At 41.1% G+C, this 17,278-nt stretch overlaps 1 protein-coding gene across 2 annotated transcripts in view; it reads left to right on the plus strand.

Moving 5' to 3' along the window:
* Positions 1 to 17,278, plus strand: part of DAT (Sodium-dependent dopamine transporter) — a 258,731-nt gene that overhangs the window by 195,536 nt on the left and 45,917 nt on the right. For both annotated transcript variants that reach the window (XM_068229420.1, XM_067154453.2), the window contains one exon: positions 566 to 669. In XM_068229420.1, the coding sequence (XP_068085521.1) occupies positions 566 to 669 (104 nt within the window). The remainder of the gene's footprint in view (positions 1 to 565; positions 670 to 17,278) is intronic.

Below are 17,278 nucleotides of genomic sequence, written 5' to 3' on the forward strand. Positions count from 1 at the left end.
CGGTACGGTAAAAAAAATGTATGACTTAAATGATCGGAAACCTAATTATATATAACTTTATATGTAGTATTTATCGATAGGACCATTAATAACAAATATTTGAGAATTAAACTGCAGGCCTTCCCCAAAACTACCATTTTACTCAGCGTGAATAAGATCACTTCCTTTTTAGTGTGGACACGACCGATAGAGAAATACCATTCTTTTTAAATTCTGAGCAATGTTCAGACAAAACTCTCATTTTATATATATGTAGATTAGTTTCAGGCTGAGAATATGGTCTGGGCAGCTTCTGCATGGACAAAATCCTCCTTGGTATTCTCCAATTTGTGTTTCCAGAGTGCTTTTGATCCTGTTGCAAATTATGCGAGGTGTGTGTGTGTGTGTGTGTGTGTGTGTGTGTGTGTGTGTGTGTGTGTGTGTGTGTGTGTGTGTGTGTGTGTGTGTGTGTGTGTGTGTGTGTGTGTGTGTGTCAGAAGGGTTATACAATCTGTAACTATCTGGTTTGGTTTTACTCATTTTTTAAATAAAGTATTTAACAATTTAACTGGACACATTCTTGCAGGTGTGGGTGGACGCTGCAACTCAAGTCTTCTTCTCGCTGGGGCCTGGTTTCGGAGTGTTGCTGGCGTACGCTTCTTACAACAAGTACCACAACAATGTTTACAAGTGAGTAACAACGACCAGTCTTTTGTTTTACGAAGCCTCTTATGACGACGATGTGATGGGAGTAGGGAAAAAGAGCTATCGTTGCCTCAGTTAACTAAGGTACAGTCTCAACAAAGCCGGTGATAGTAACTCCGTAGCTTGTCACAGTCTTAATTTAAAAAATAATAAGAAGTGGTATTTTTTATTAAAAACGATTTTTTAACCTTTATGCACAACACGAATGTCAGACGTCTCAATCAATCAAATCAGTGATCCATTTAGAACCGTCACCGTGTTATCAACTATTTACCAATTTTAAATGTTTTCAAAGAACTCGGACATTTTAAAATCAGCTTCAGTATTTCAGTTATTTTCCATCGCGTGAACTCCACACACGTTGTCACGAATAAGTCTTGAGCACAAATTCCATGTGTTAATTATTTACATTGTTTGCTGTAAAAGTTGTTGCTAACCCATTATTTGAAAGGTGTATTAGAGTGTTAAACAGATTATTCCATACATTATATGCATAAAAGTAATATGACAAGTGCCAAGTGTGGGTCTATGGATACTATCATACGCTTTTTTGAAATATATGAATGAGCTGTTTATTTCTTCACCTGTAATAATCCATTATTACTTTCAGGCTGAGAAATTGGTCTGGGCAACTTTTGTATGGGCAAAATCGTCCTTGGCATTTTCCAAGTTGAGGTTCCAGAGTGGTTTTGATTCTGATGCAAATTAGGGAGAAAAATGTAATATTAACAGAAAACTATATCAAAATATTTATTTACAGCATTTTTCTTGTTTTTATATGTGCAAATTTATTTAAAATCGATAGTGTTTAATGTGTAATTTGCTGTAAACGACCTCGAAAAGGTGTTTGATCGTGGATCACATTGCACGATCTGCCGTGCCCTCCATGGTCATGGTGTCCCTGAAGAACTGATAGATAGAGTCAAACTGCTCTACCACAACCGAAAGAGCCATGTTAAATCAGTGGCTGAATTATCGGGTGATTTTCCGTTTTCTCTTAGTGTACCTCAAGGATCTCACCTCACTCTTCACTACTGTTACAAGAGATCTACAGGAATCTGTACCTTGGACCTCGCTCTATGCTGACGATATACTGTACTTTTGTCCTCTGAGGATAAGTCTGACATACAACTACAATTTCACGCATGGACCAACCACCTCGCAGAATTTGTATTGCGGATGAACGTTAAGAAAACTGAATACTCCCATGTCCTAGTTCTGGATCGCCTGAAGCTGGGGAGATAGTGATACATGCATAATAGTGTTACAATTATTTTCTCTATTGCCACCTTAAATATTATAATCTATTACCACCTTAAACATTACAATTATGCCTACTCACTATTTACACCCGATCTCTAAATTAAAGTTTCTAAGATTTTTAATTTTGTATTTTTGTCCTAGATGTAGCATTGTTATATAGTCCAGGACAACACTTATCTTACCCCTATTAATCCGTGTTAGTTCAAGTATTTCAACAAAACAACCATAATTGTACCAATTAACTTTGTACTTTTGCCACATATTTTTAATATCTCGAAAAAAATTGCTCTTCTGCCCGGTGCGATCAATTCTTTGTTTAACAATTGTATAGGTGTCTAAATATGAAACGAGATTTCCACTCCCGGAGGTGCACATGGCCCTGAGGTTCACTCAGCCTACACCAAAACTGAGTACCAGGTTGATTTCTGGGGGCAAAGGCGGCCGAGCGTAGAGCTAATCACTCTACTCCCTCAATGAGCCGGGGTTACGGGTAGTGGAAGACTTTACCTTCCACCACTCCAGGGGCCTTCATTGTTTTACAATCACTACCCAGCTACTTGATCCTAATTGATTCTGTTTCTCACATACTCTCAACAAGTGTGTGACTCCTGCATTGGTTCTCCACATAACAAACAACTATTTTCTTCAATGTTGTCTCTTGGATCCTTATTCCTATACGTACCCATTAGCCACCACAACATACCTCTTATTTATTAATAAGTCTTTCTTCCTTTATCGGATGCTGAACCCACTCAAGCAATCGCGCGATATGACTTGCCATAAAACCTATTGCTGGAAGTTTACTGGACAAAAGGAAAGAAGAAAATTTAGAAATTTGGAAAAAGTTTCATCATCAGAAATGTAAAGTGAACAAGGGTCCACACTCGTACGTACTTAAATTACAAGACACCCGCTTGGAAGGGTACACGTTACATGCTGGAGGGGAACGACTTTTCCCATCGCCACACGCAAGTAAGTTCACATCTTAGCCGTCTACCTCAGAAGCGGCACCAGCACGCCTGTAGCCTTATGCGAGAACCTTACAGTCCGTCGCAGAGATCAAGATCGACACGTAAGGTCCAAGTTTGCTTCTATTTACGGGGACGAGCTGAGTGATGATCGGTTGGTTTAATTTGAAATCACAGTAGTGTAGGTTAACCAGACGTCCTTTATTTTACGGTGGTGGTGATGGTGGTGGTCTTTTAAGAGGAAGTACAACTAGGCAACCATCCTCTATATAACACTAATCAAAGAGAAAAATGAAAGAGAATCCACACTTCGAAAAATGAAGGTATCGGCCAAAATGACGAGAGTGGAAGTAATGCCAGGACTCAGCTAAGGGCCCCGTGGTCGCCAACTCACACTCCCAAGTTAAGAGCCCTGAGGTCCCTTTTAGTCGCCTCTTACGACAGGCGGGGGATTCCGCGGGTGTTATTCTACCACCCCACTCACAACGGGTACTGATTTTAAGGGATGGCCCTTATTTCTCTAAGGTGCTCCGCTGTCCAGCAAAAAAACACAGGTCGCATATTGTCCCGCTTTTCCTGAACCGTCCTGTATATTTTAAAATACCGCATTTAAACTTTATTTATCACGTGTATTTCTGATTGTGTAAAGTGATCACCGTTTGTTTGGTTGGCACTCAATGTAAGAAACCGGTGAGATAGTGGTGGTGGTGATTATTATTTTAAGAGGAAGTACAACTAGGCAACAATCAGAGAGAAAAGGCTAAGGTACCAGACACTTCCAAAAATGAAGGTATCAGCCAAAGAAATGCAACAGCCATGAAGGACATGTAAATGAAACATTTCATAGGCGTCGGGGTCAGAAAAGAACATAAGTAGGATAGATGAAAGTGAGGAGCCTGGCACAAATAAGTGGAAGCAATGCCAGGACTAAGTTAAGGACCCCATGGTTGCCAACCCACGCTCCCAAGTAAAGAGTCTCTGGGGACCGTTCAGTCTCCTCTTACGATAGGCAGGAGACACTGGCGTAGCCAAGGGGGGACCCAGTGGGGCCGCCCCCCCCCCCAAAAAAAATATTTCCTGAAACTAGAGCGAAGATCAGCCGTTGTTTTACGTACGGTACGAACAACTTAAAAACGCACGCCGAAATGTTAAGTTAACGGAGCTACAAGAATCTACTAGCAGGGCTCAATAGGGCCATACCTAAATCTCCATATTTGTACTGCTTGAATGAAAGGAAGACACTTAGGATTGTGATGCGCGGGGATATTTCCCTGTAGAAGCCTCAGTATTGGGAATGTAACCGTGTGTTGACAAATGTTAAGGCATGAAGAAAGGGGCAATTAGCAGGGGATTACTCAGTAGGGGGCCGGAACGTGACCACCGAGATAACGGGGGGCCACGTCCAAAAACAGTTGCAGGCTTACAACATCGTGTCAGCTTTTGCATATCGGTTCCAGGAAACAACAATGTCCTAGAGATCCTCGGGTTGTACCGTGATTGAGAGATGTGCTGTGTTTAAGTTGCAGCGTTGGGCAGACTGTGACAGGATTGTGAGCTGCACGTTAGTTCCTCATTTTGTGCCATATAAGTAACTTTTTTTGAAGAGGGACCGTTTTGTCACTGAGAAGCCCACACTATGTGCATCCTCCGTAAGTTATGAAAAAGTTTTTATTTATTTTTACAGTAGCAAGACAATCGCGGAGTCGAGCCTAAGTTCGATAGGTAGGCCTATATATTTTGTCAAATGCCCGGGGACTGATTGGAACCTCAAATGGCACCATCAAAAGTGCGGGTAGCTATTTTGTAATTGGCGGACGTGATAACTCAGTTCCAATGGTTCTATCTTCTCATCAGGACGGCCCAGGCTTGAATCGCAGTCGATACATAAAACATTTTTAAAATGGGAAGTCACGTTCTATTGATACGGATTCTACTTAAAACACTAGATCCCGTCCCTTACCTTTCCTTACACTTTTGAGCCAGAACCGCATCATTTATGGTGGCGTATTTTGAGTATCCAACCATTCTTCGGGCTTACCTTGTACCTTAAATGGGGAGTGGATGCAGTGGTATACCCACAAAATAATTTCAGGCCAGTAGTGTGGATACAACTTTTCTTTGGAAGGGGTTGTGAAAAGATTTTTTGTTTTTTATTTAGAATTTGCTTTACGTCGCACCCTAGGTCTTATGGCGACGATGGGAAAGAAAAGGGCTGAGAGTGGGAAGAAGCGGCCGTGGCCTTAATTAAGGTACAGCCCCAGCATTTGCCTGGTGTGAAAATGGGAAACCACAGAAAACCATCTTTAGGGCTGCCGATAGTGGTGTTTGAACCCACTATCTCCCGGATGCAAGCACACAGCTGTGCGCCCCTAACCGTACGGCCAACTCGCCCGGTGGATATAAAAAGAAAGCCGGTCCTACCGAGTGCGGTGACGGATCTTCAGTAGATATTGTTGGTTTTGATTGTTACCATGTACAATTACAGCTTCTGTACTCTTAACATACACCGGCTGCATTATTGAAACTGTTCGTAAAATTGATAATATCGTTCTTCCTTTGTGAGGAAGTAGAATCTTTATCTTTGTCTTCTTAAAAAAGGAACCACTTTGGTACTTTGGTACTTCACTCCGTGAAGGTGACTACCTTCCAGGCCGTAGATATTTCGATTACGGGAGACTCAAGGAAAACTCTACTGCACCCAAAAACAAGGCTGTATCCTCCCCATCCCATGCCTTTCTTTACTCTGTCAGTGTCGGGAATCGAATGCAGGATGCCTTAAGTCACATTCGAATAAAAGGAGACCTAAAAATAACCAGCCGGCCCTACAGTGTAGGGGTAGCGTGCCTGCCTTTTACCGGAGGCCCCGGGTTCGATTCCCGGCCAGGTCAAGGACTTTTACCTGGATCTGAGGGCTGGTACGAGGTACACTCAGCTCACGTGTTTATAATTGAGGAGCTATCTGACGGTGAGATGGCGGCCCCGGTCTAGAAAGCCAAGAATAACGGTGGAGAGGATTCGTCGAGCTGACCACAAGACACCTCGTAATCTGCAGGCCTCCGGGCTGAACAGCCGTCGCTTGGTAGGCGATGGCGCTGCGGGGCTGTTACGTCATGGAGTTTGGTTTAGAAAAGTGAACAGAGAAGGAAGTGACACCCCAGAAAGGCTTCTTAGCTTCCAGCTAGTTCTTCTGTCCGGCCTCGTGCATTTAGGACAGAAAGGAAACGTACGCCTTAATAAATGCTCCTCATAAAACCTTTGTAAAAATACTAATTGCATCTATTCATAACAATAATCACAAACGCCTTCTTTTCATGTGGCTCAGTAGGTTGTGTCTCTGTCCTTCTGAGTCCGAGTTCGCAGGTTCAAATCCCGGCTTGGATCGGTAACCCTTAAAACGGTGTTGAAATGGCAACAGCTCAGTGTCGTTGGTTTCTGACACGTTAATAAAAACTATACATACGAATATTAGCGTCACAAAACTCTAACTTTATACTACTGTATTCTGTATCCCAGGCTTGTGAGGAAAGTAATTAACAATTTACGTCGCACCGACACAGATAGGTCTTATGGCGACGTTGGGATAGGAAAGGCTTAGAAGTGGGAAGGAAGCAGCCGTGGCCTTAATTAAGGTACAGCTCCAGCATTTGCTTGGTGTGAAAATTGGAAACCACGGGAAAACATTTTCAGGGCTGCCGACAGTGCGGTTCGAATCCACCTCCCGGATACAAGCTCACCGCTGCGTGGCCCTAACCGCGTTGGAAACTAATAGGACAAGGTAAACCCTACATAGCATGTGTTGTAACGCGTATTTTTCTTTACAACTAACAAAAGAACTATACCCATACGCTTTACATTATATATGTATTTATTTGTTTGTTTATTTATTAGTGCCTTCAGTACAGTGGCGAAGTTAGGGCTCCAGGCCCTCTCGTGCACTTAACCACATACTAATCAGAATCTTAAATAAAATACTGAGATACTTAAAATAGTTAAAACTGCATAAATTAATAGAATTGAAAATAAATTTTTAAATAAATTACTTACTGCATACATACATACATACATACATACATACATACATACATTATCATTATAGACTGTTATGCCTTTCAGCGTTCAGTCTGCAAGCCTCTGAGAATTTACTAAACGTCGCCACAATCCTCGATTTGTAACTAGTGTTGTGGCCTCATTTAGTTCTATACCTCTTATCTTTAAATCGTTAGAAACCGAGTCTAACCATCATCTTCTTGGTCTCCCCCTACTTCTCTTACCCTCCATAACAGAGTCCATTATTCTCCTAGGTAACCTAGCCTCCTCCATTCGCCTCACATGACCCCACCACCGAAGCCGGTTTATGCGTACAGCTTCATCCATCGAGTTCATTCCTAAATTAGCCTTTATCTCATCATTCCGAGTACCCTCCTGCCATTGTTCCCACCTGTTTGTACCAGCAATCATTCTTGCTACTTTCATGTCTGTTACTTCTAACTTATGAATAAGGTATCCTGAGTCCACCCAGCTTTCGCTCCCGTAAAGCAAAGTTGGTCTGAAAACCAGTGGCGGCTCGTGGGGTGTAAGTTTGGTGCAGCCCAACTCGCGCCTGTGCAGTAAATGTGTACATTTTGAATAGGTGTGTTGGATAATCTAGCTAGGAGGAAATAAGGTATCGGGGTGATGTTTTGGGAAGATATTGGGCTACAAATATGCGCTGTATAATTTTCATGCACTTACTTTAAAAAGCACAATGTAATTAAATTAAATTAACTAAAAAACAAATATTGCTCACATTCGGTAACATCTATTGCTTGTATGTTAAATCTATTCTCTGGTCCTTTGAAGCAGCGAACTTGGCAATAATGTCATCGTAAAAGGGCATTCTATGCATCAAGTCGTTCAGCAGTGACTTCTCCAGGGATATGCTTGCCAGCGCACTCAGCCTCTCCTGGGATGTTGAATTCTTTCAGTAGGTTTTTATCCGCTTAAGACACGAAAAACTTCTTTCTACTGATGACCTAGCAGACGGTATGGTACGTATTAAACAAAATAATTGATACGCTTCTTTGAACAAGTCCTGAGTTCATTTTTTATTGTGCGACAGAATTATATTCTCCAAACTGGTATCTTTGTAGGTAGAATCGGAATAGATGTACTGAAGTTCATTTTTTTAACCGGTGTACGTCAAATATCCCGGTCAAGAAAGCCGAGAATAACAGCCGAGAGGATCCGTCGTGCTGACCACACGACACCTCGTAATCTGAAGGTCTTCGGGCTGAACAGCGGTCGCTTGGTAGGCCTTGGCCCTTCGGGGCTGTTGCGCAAAGGGGTTTGGTTTGGTTTGGTGTGTCAAATATCGTGGGATAAGAGATTTTTAAGTTCTCTAGAGCATCAAAAGGGATATTTTTTGAAAATTCTTCAAACGTAGAGCTATATCCTAAGAAAAGAAATTGGAGCTTCTGCATATCTTGAAATCTTGTATCAGTTTCCACGGAGACTACATCCAGTATCTGAAAATAAAACACCCCATACTTTAGAAAAGTCACTTTCTGTTTTTAAACTAGAATTTTATTTTTAGTTCAATTTTGGTTTTCTTCTCAGCTGTATGAAAGTAGGTTTTAAATGTTTTTTCATTCCATTTACCTAGTATCAGTTGCCGTGTGGTGCTTATTTTTGAGAGGCAGAAGTAAACGCCCAGAGACTTCTTTTGGAGCACGTTAAATAATATATTAGCAAGCTCAAAAAGTCATTGAATACTATTGATAAAAATGTGAACTGGAAGCTATTGACATTATTAAACAACCCCTCTGATTGACTAACGTTTTCTTCGTCTGACTGAGGATCGTACACACGTTTTTCAAATAGTTTTCTTTCAATCCCTCCCACTCCTCGACAACCACGTTCAAAAGTTTCCTATGTGACGACCAACGTGTATCCACACCAGATAGTATTCGCTTCGCAATTACTGAATCAGCGACAAAAGTTCTTTTGGCTGGTAAATGAAAAATGAAGGAATACCACCAAAGCTCGCAAAAAAAATAAAAGAACGGCACTCTGATAATATGTTGGTAATAATTAGCTTTACCACTATACTCGGTGTGCGAAACAATGTACAAATAATGCTTGAGGGGCACCTTCCTTGACCTTAGTTTGAAGACCATTTATATGACCGCCATGACACTACCTCCGTCATAACACTGGGCAATCAATTTAGTTTTGTAGAAAAATTCACTCAAAGCAGTATGCAGCAAGATGGATAAAGTAATCGCAGTACAGTCCGAACTAACGTCAAAAAACCGAAAGCGTTCAACTACTGCACATTTGTGGGTAATACGTATACCGAAGTATCGCCGAACACTGCGATTTCTTTGTATCGTCGACCTGACGTGAATAGAAAGAGGTTTCTAAAATTTCTTCTTTCGCAGCAACCCTAAAGGAGGTATAGATGCAGTCTATTAACTCACATTGTATAGTTTTCGATTCTCCGCTATAAACCTTTACAGAAGCATAATGCTGTTGCATTTCTAATGAGCTGCTGGAAAATAGAAGTTTCAATCAACAGTTTTTTTTAAATTCCCTTTATATAAGGAGGAGTCGCTCTCAGCATACCCTCTAAATGCCATTTCCTGCTTAGAAAGAAATAAAAACTGCACCGGTTGGTAATCGCATGGAAAGTCTGTTAAGCCTCACACTCTCATTAAATGTTGTGATGTATAGACGAGCATTTTCTCTTAAAGCGTCAGCAATTTGATTCTGATTCTTTTTTTCTTTAAATCCCACGGCATTTTTATATGCTCCGAGGAACCTTCGTGCTTTTGGAAAGACCTTGTAGCACAGGACATATTTTCTAATCCTGCGTGATTCCAGACTGTCTGTTTCACTCCAACAATAAGACAAGGCCAACAAAAGAGTCTCTGCAAATAATGAATACCGCATAACCACGGATATCAAGATACCTGGAAATTTCGTGTGTACATCTGTTCGGAAGCAGAACCAGTTATTTTCTGATAAGTCAAAACTGGTTGGGGACGATTTCTTGATAAAATTTCTTTTTTGTCCTCCTCCTTCCATTTCGAAAATGGAGTCTCTTAAAATACAAACTGAATGCACGGAGGGTTCCATGTTAAAACACGCCTTGGAAGAAACACTATTCTTTCACACTACAAGAAAAGATTTCAATACTATATATAAGTACGGCCTCGCACGCTACATATTTATATCCCTAATGAATTTCAACCGCACTTCCTTTCCAAACATCCATACAGTTAAAATTGAAATAATTGATAAATAGATTCAACCTATTCAATACAAAAGAATAAGAAATGTAGTAAATTACATTCCCATTTAATAATTAGAAATGGTACCGGTTTCAGTGTTTTTCATGTTTTAATCGGCTGACGATGACCTGGACTAGGGTCGAAACCGGTACCATTTCTAATTATTAAATGGAAATGTAATTTACTACATTTCTTATTATTTTGTATTGAATAGGTTGAATCTATTTATCAATTATTTCAATTTTTAACTGTAATATTCTTCAATACGAACAATTAAATTTTTAACTTTAAACATCCATACAACAATAATTGTGCTACGCTTCACGCAGTATATATAAAAACGCCAAGAGCTCACTCTTTGAGCTGTGCTACTAAATGCTCTTCAAAAGCGCGTATTTTATCTACAGTTCACTCACGATTAATCCGCCACACGGTCACGATTCACATTATAACAACGGACATTTACTTTCACTATAAAACAATACTCCGAGCACCACACGTTCAAATTTATAACAAGTTTCTTGTTACAGGTGTTGTAACAGTAGCCACAACTCTCGCGACAAAATATAATAGTAAATGTGTCTTGTTTGTTCGATTGTGTTTCAGTGTGAGATTCAGATACGAACATGGCAGCAAACTAAGCAGAGAGGCCGCGTTACATACTCGGGTGTGTTCGGATAATATCGTCCCAGCTCGTGCCAAGCAGCCGAATATCCCAGTGTCTCAATGGGCTGCACCAACGAGCTAGAATAACATAGAGAGGCGGAAGCGCTGCCTGGGTGAACCTAATAGAACGAACGCCCGCCATGTTTCCTGTTGTCACACAAGCAAGGGGGCATGGCCTTTAAATGACGAAAAGTGTAGAAAATGCGCATTTTAGAATCGCTGGGTGAGAATTAAAGTCCGTTGCCGAAAGCTTGAAGCATGAAAGCGAATACCGCCACTTCATCATATTGCGGCACGAGGCCAACATCACGATCAGTTGATTGTAGGGTAGTTCGAAATCATCGCACAGTGACATACGGATAGGCCTCGAAATCGGAACAAGAGCGTTACCCTGCTTGGCTGTTGTGGTTAAGCGTAAATTAGAATAAAAACTATGGACATAAATATTTATGACAGGAAACCTTAAAATCATAGGGACCTATAATAGGTTACAACCTCATTCTGTTAATATTTTTAAAATTATTGCATCCTCATGAGTACTGTGTTCCTTTCTTAATCTGTTTACCCTCCCGGGTTGGTTTTTCCCACGGACTCAGCGACGGATCCCACCTCTACCACCTCAAGGACAGTATTCTGGAGCGTGAGACATTGGGTCGGAGGATACAACTGTGAGGGAGGGCTGCACCTGCTATGCTGAACAGGGGCCTTCTGGGGGGGGGGAGAAGGAAGCGCCCGTGGCCTTAAGTTAGGTACCATCCCGGCATTTGCCTGGAGGAGAAGTGGGAAACCACGGAAAATCACTTCGAGGATGGCTGAGGTGGGAGTCGAACCCACTTCTACTCAGTTGACCTCCCCAGGCTGATAGCATCCCGTTGCAGCCCTTGTGCCCCTTTTCAAATTTGGTGGCGGAGCTGGGAATCGAACCCGGGCTTCCAGGGGTGGCAGCTGCTCACGCTCACCAGTGCACCACAGAGGCGGCCCATGAATACTTTACCACAATAATCGTTTAGTGTATTTATTATTATTAGCTTGAAAGTTGTCCATTATGAAGTGTGGCGTAGTTTTAAAAACCAAGGGAACAGACATCTACAATAAAGGCTGTATACATTTCAAAAATAGCAGTAAAATGCTATATTTATCATACTTGGTGTACGTTTGAACGAAATAAGTGATTTTTTGTGGTTACGTTTTCTTGGTGGTGGGCGTTCCATTTCCTTTATTTGTAAATGTGAATGAAAATTAAATAGGGCTGGAAATGTACAGAGCATAAGCAACTGAATTGAGTGATCTCTTTTCGCCCTCACAACGCATTGTTCAGTTAATTCCTTGTTCTTTAAACGAAATCTGAAACAAAATTCGACAAATAATTACCGTGGCTATCCGTACTTTCGCTAAGTAAACAATAAAATGGATTTAATTACAAACAGAAATTACAAAAAGGAATCTCGGCTATAATTCAGTAATACTTACTTAAAGTACGATATATCCTTGGTTTTATTACTCCGATTAGTACAACCATACGCTGAGCTTACGGCTGGCATTCTTGAAAGCGAGAATCAATCTTTTCACTTCTTAAAACTTAGGGAATTAAATTGGCATGCACGATCTCCCTGTCACCTCAACATATGCTCTCGCGCCAATTCGCTTTGTTTTGACAACCGTTAACATGGCTGCCCCTTATCAACTTGCTTCAAGCAGGGAGCGCTGATGTCAGGTATACAGCCCCTCTATGTTATTCTAGCTCGTTGACCAAAACCTTCCCATGACTTCTTTTTGGATTCAACAACTATTTGTTTCGCTCTGTTTCTTTCATCTACGTACCAATCCCTGTCTGCTTCGGCCCTTGTTTGGAGCCATTTCTGATAAGCCTTCTTTTTACGTTTACAAGCTGCTCTCACTTCATCATTCCACCAAGATGTTCGCCTTTTCCCATCTTTACACACAGTTGTTCCTAGGCATTCCCTTGCTGTTTCTACTACAGCATCCCTGTATGCCACCCATTCACTTTCTATATCCTGAACCTGCTTACTGTCTACTGTTCGAAACTTCTCACTAATCATATCCATGTACTTCTGTCTAATTTCCTCGTCCTGGAGATTTTCTACCCTTATTCGTTTGCAGACAGATTTCACTTTCTCTACCCTAGGCCTAGAGATACTTAGTTCACTACAGATCAGATATTGGTCTGTATCATCGAAAAATCCGCGAAAAACTCGTACATTCCTAACAGATTTCCTGAATTCAAAGTCTGTTAAGATATAGTCTATTATGGATCTGGTACCCCTAGCCTCCCATGTGTAGCGGTGAATAGCCTTATGCTTGAAGAATGTATTCGTAACAGTTAAACCCACACTAGCACAGAAGTCCAGCAAACGCTTCCCATTCCCATTAGCTTCCATATCTTCCCCACATTTACCAATCACCCTTTCGTATCCTTTAGTTCTATTCCCAACTCTCGCATTGAAATCGCCCATTAGCACTATTCTATCCTTGCTGTTGACCCTGACCACGGTGTCACTCAATGCTTCATAAAACTTGTCAACTTCATCCTCATCTGCACCCTCACATGGTGAATACACGGACACAATTCTTGTCCTAATTCCTCCCACTGACAAATCTACCCACAGCATTCGCTCATTTACGTGCCTAACAGAAACTATGTTGCGTGCAATAGTATTGCTGATAAAGAGCCCTACCCCAGACTCTGCCCTTCCCTTTCTAACACCCGTCAAGTACACTTTATAATCTCCCACCTCTTCCTCATTATCTCCCCTTACCCGAATATCACTTACACCTAGCACATCCAGATGCATCCTCTTTGCTGACTCAGCCAGTTCTACCTTCTTTCTTTCATAAGCCCCATTAATATTGATAGCTCCCCATCGAATTCCATTTCGTTCGCCAAGTTGTTTCCAAGGAGTCCCTCGCCTGTCAAATGGGAGTGGGACTCCATTACTCCCATAGGTCGAGGCTTGCTTAAAATGTTCTGAGCTCGGTAAATTCATGAAGCAGGATGGTGCCCTACTTGCACATAGTCCAAGTGAGGATCTCTCCTCTAACGGGTTATGGACCACCGGTGAATTGTATAGTCCTAGCCGCCTGAGCACAAGGAGGGCCATGACTCAGAATATGTCCGGGATGCCCATTCCCATTCCATAGCAACTGGTATCCCGACTCTCAGGACCACTTACTAGGCCACTCAGCCGTTGCCCATGGTTCACGAACTAGGACGTGACTACGGTAACCCACAAACATGAACCACTAAATGAACTAATATTAAAAACTCTTAAAAAATGGCTAATCCTCAGGAACGCACACATTCATACTTCAACCATTCAGTCAGCTGTCCTCAGCAGGTAGTCTCGGCAGGTGACCTTAAATCGTGATTTAAAAAAGCTAGTTTCTCTGACCTGAACTGGCAGGGAATTACATAATCTGGCGACAGTCACCACAAATTATCTACTAATTTTATTTGTGCGGTGCAGTGAAATAGAGAGAATGAATCTAGAAAGTGTATTTAAGTTGTGAAATGATGATAAAAAGATGAATTTGGAAGAAATATACATTGGCAGACTTTCAGCTACCACTCTGATCACCATCGTTAAAGTGTGTAACTGCCGACGTTTATCAGACATCAGCCATGTGACAGCCTGATGGTATGGGGTGATATGAACATCGTACCCGATATTGTAAATAAATCGCAGGCAGGAATTCAGTGCTCGTTGAAGTTTGAGTGTTTCTTCTCTCGTCATGTCAACTAAAACAACGTCACAATAATAAAGAATAGGGAGATTGAGTGTTTGTATTCGTCTGGCCTGTAGCTCAAATGGAAATACATCCCTCTGCCGTTTAAGAGGGTGAAGAACTCCAAAAATCTTTTTACGTATTTGTTTCGTGTAATCACACCAATCAACTGCTTCATTCATCATTACGCCGGGATTTTAAACCGTTTTACTGTAGGAAATAATTCAGTAGGATAGGCGGGATTGTGACATTGTTTGAACAGCTCAGTAATTTTCGTGATCCAATTATAATTGTTTGATATTTTTTGCAGTTTAGTATAAGAGAGCTTCGTTCTGCATATACACTGAGTCGTCGGAGGTCCCTGTTAATATCTTGTTTTGAAGTGTCTATATATTTGAAGATCGTCAGCACAGAGGTCATGTGTGTTATTTCCTGTCACAGATGGTATGTCATTGATAAAAATACAGAAAATTAGGGACCGTAGAATACTTAAAATGCGGTTAGATTCGAAGTCTGTGTCATCTAGGGTTTGTTTATAATGTCGAAATAACGAGTCACGGTGGGCCATCATTCTCTTGCCTTCATCATCTAGCCATGGACAAGAAGGGCGAGAAACCTGTATTCGACGCGTGTGTGTGTATATCTTTGTCGCATTATTTGTATAAAATGTCACTTCTTTATTGCTTATCACATAACCATTATTATAATAACATTACCGTATTTATTCTAAACCAGAATATTGCACCCTTACTCAAACTGTTTATTCTTGCATTCATTTCACTTGTACTCGGAATATATGAAATGCTGCAGTTATGTTGGGATGGGAGTAACAGATGTAGCCGGGGTCCGGGGGGGGGGGGGGTGTCGTACAAGCAAGTCCAGACACCCCAGGAGTTTTAACGAATATACTTTTATTGAGCATTTTATATATAATGTGCATTAATATTAGCTTACGGAGTCAGACTCATTGGCTGAATGACCAGTGTTGAGGCCTTCGGTTAAGACGGTTCCGGGTTCGATTCCCGGCTGGGTCGGGAATTTTAATCGCGTCTGATTAATTCTTCTGGCTGGGGACTAGGTGTTTGTCCCAACATATTCATATTCAGACAACATACTACACTACCAACCACCAAAGAAACACACAACACTGATTACATCCCTCTATATAGGGTTGGCGTCGGGAAAGACATCCGGCCGTAAAACAGAGCCAAATCCGCATGTGCGACACAGTTCGCACCCGCGCCCCCACAGATGTGGGAAAAGAAGAAGAAGAAGAAGAAGAAGAAGAAGAAGAAAAATTACTATTAGCTCCGGAATCCGCACGAATCCACCACTCTTACTTGGATCCAAGGACACCCATTTCCTTTTTAGGTATTCTACACCACCTAAACTATGGAAGTTTGGACACCTATCAAAATAAAATTCTGGATGAATGCCCCCCCCCCAAACTGAAATCCTGGCTACGCTACTGGCAGGAGAAACCGAGGATGTTATTCTACCGCCCCCAGCCACACGGGTAAATCAATGAGACGGACGTATATAAAAATTGTAACATAATCCTGCATAGTGAAAACAGTGTTTTGCAATAATAATAATAATAATAATAATAATAATAATAATAATAATAATAATAATAATAATAATAATAATAATAATAATAAGTGCTGGTTTTATATGAATACATAGTACTATTTTCGAGGTCTACGGTTCGTATTAGGAAATTCTAATCTTAAATAGGGCCTAATAATCAACGGTATTCGACGTGTCTCGTCTGCTCACCCTACAGTAGTGGCAACTTAGAAACAGATGAAATAAGCTATCGAGTACCAACCCCCAAACAATTACAATACTCTACTAAAGAATATAGGCTATATTCCAAGCTCCTACTACGTGACACTCCAAACAAAAACTAATTGCATCTGTTAATAAACTTGTAAATTATGTGGTCCATTAAGTTCAGGTTGTCTTCATGAGACTTCACTGCTCTCAGACGTTACAATTATTATTATTATTATTATTATTATTATTATTATTATTATTATTATTATTATTATTGTTGTTGTTGTTGTTGTTTTTGTTGTTGTTGTTGTTGTACCCCTGCGTAGGTTTACAAACATCCCCACAGGGGAAGGAATGAAGGAAAAAGCGCACGGGCCTGGGCCTGTTTCAAACTAACATTCCTTTTAGTAAATAACCACATTTATTTTCAATACAAATGCCCTTAATGGGTTTTCCTTTTAGCGTGTTAACACGTACAATATAGTTTAAATCTCAAAACAGCCTCAGGCTGTGAACTAAGTACATTCATACTGGGCATTGAGCCAGAACATTAAAAACAAAATTCAACCATTCAACTGCCCTCCGTTAAAAAGCACTCAGTACATACAATAGCAGAGAATCTATTATCCTTAACCAATGACGATGGAGGTGGCAGCTAATTTTGAAGGTGCCTGCCCGTATACAATAACATTAAAAGGCACTGGGTTACACTCATATCGTAGGACTGAATATTTCGGAATCCCAATAGTGAGATCCTCCCTTCGTTCTACCCCGCGCTAGTACATCAGTTTTATCTTGTAGAAGAGCTTACCTCCACACCGAGGACAAGACAAGGTTCGAAACCCAAACGGACTAGCCGCCGTAACTCAAGGCACCGAGTACATCTGCCGCTGCTGGGTATCA

This window comes from Anabrus simplex, chromosome 10, assembly GCF_040414725.1.
Source record: "Anabrus simplex isolate iqAnaSimp1 chromosome 10, ASM4041472v1, whole genome shotgun sequence".
Lineage (NCBI taxonomy): Eukaryota > Metazoa > Arthropoda > Insecta > Orthoptera > Tettigoniidae > Anabrus > Anabrus simplex.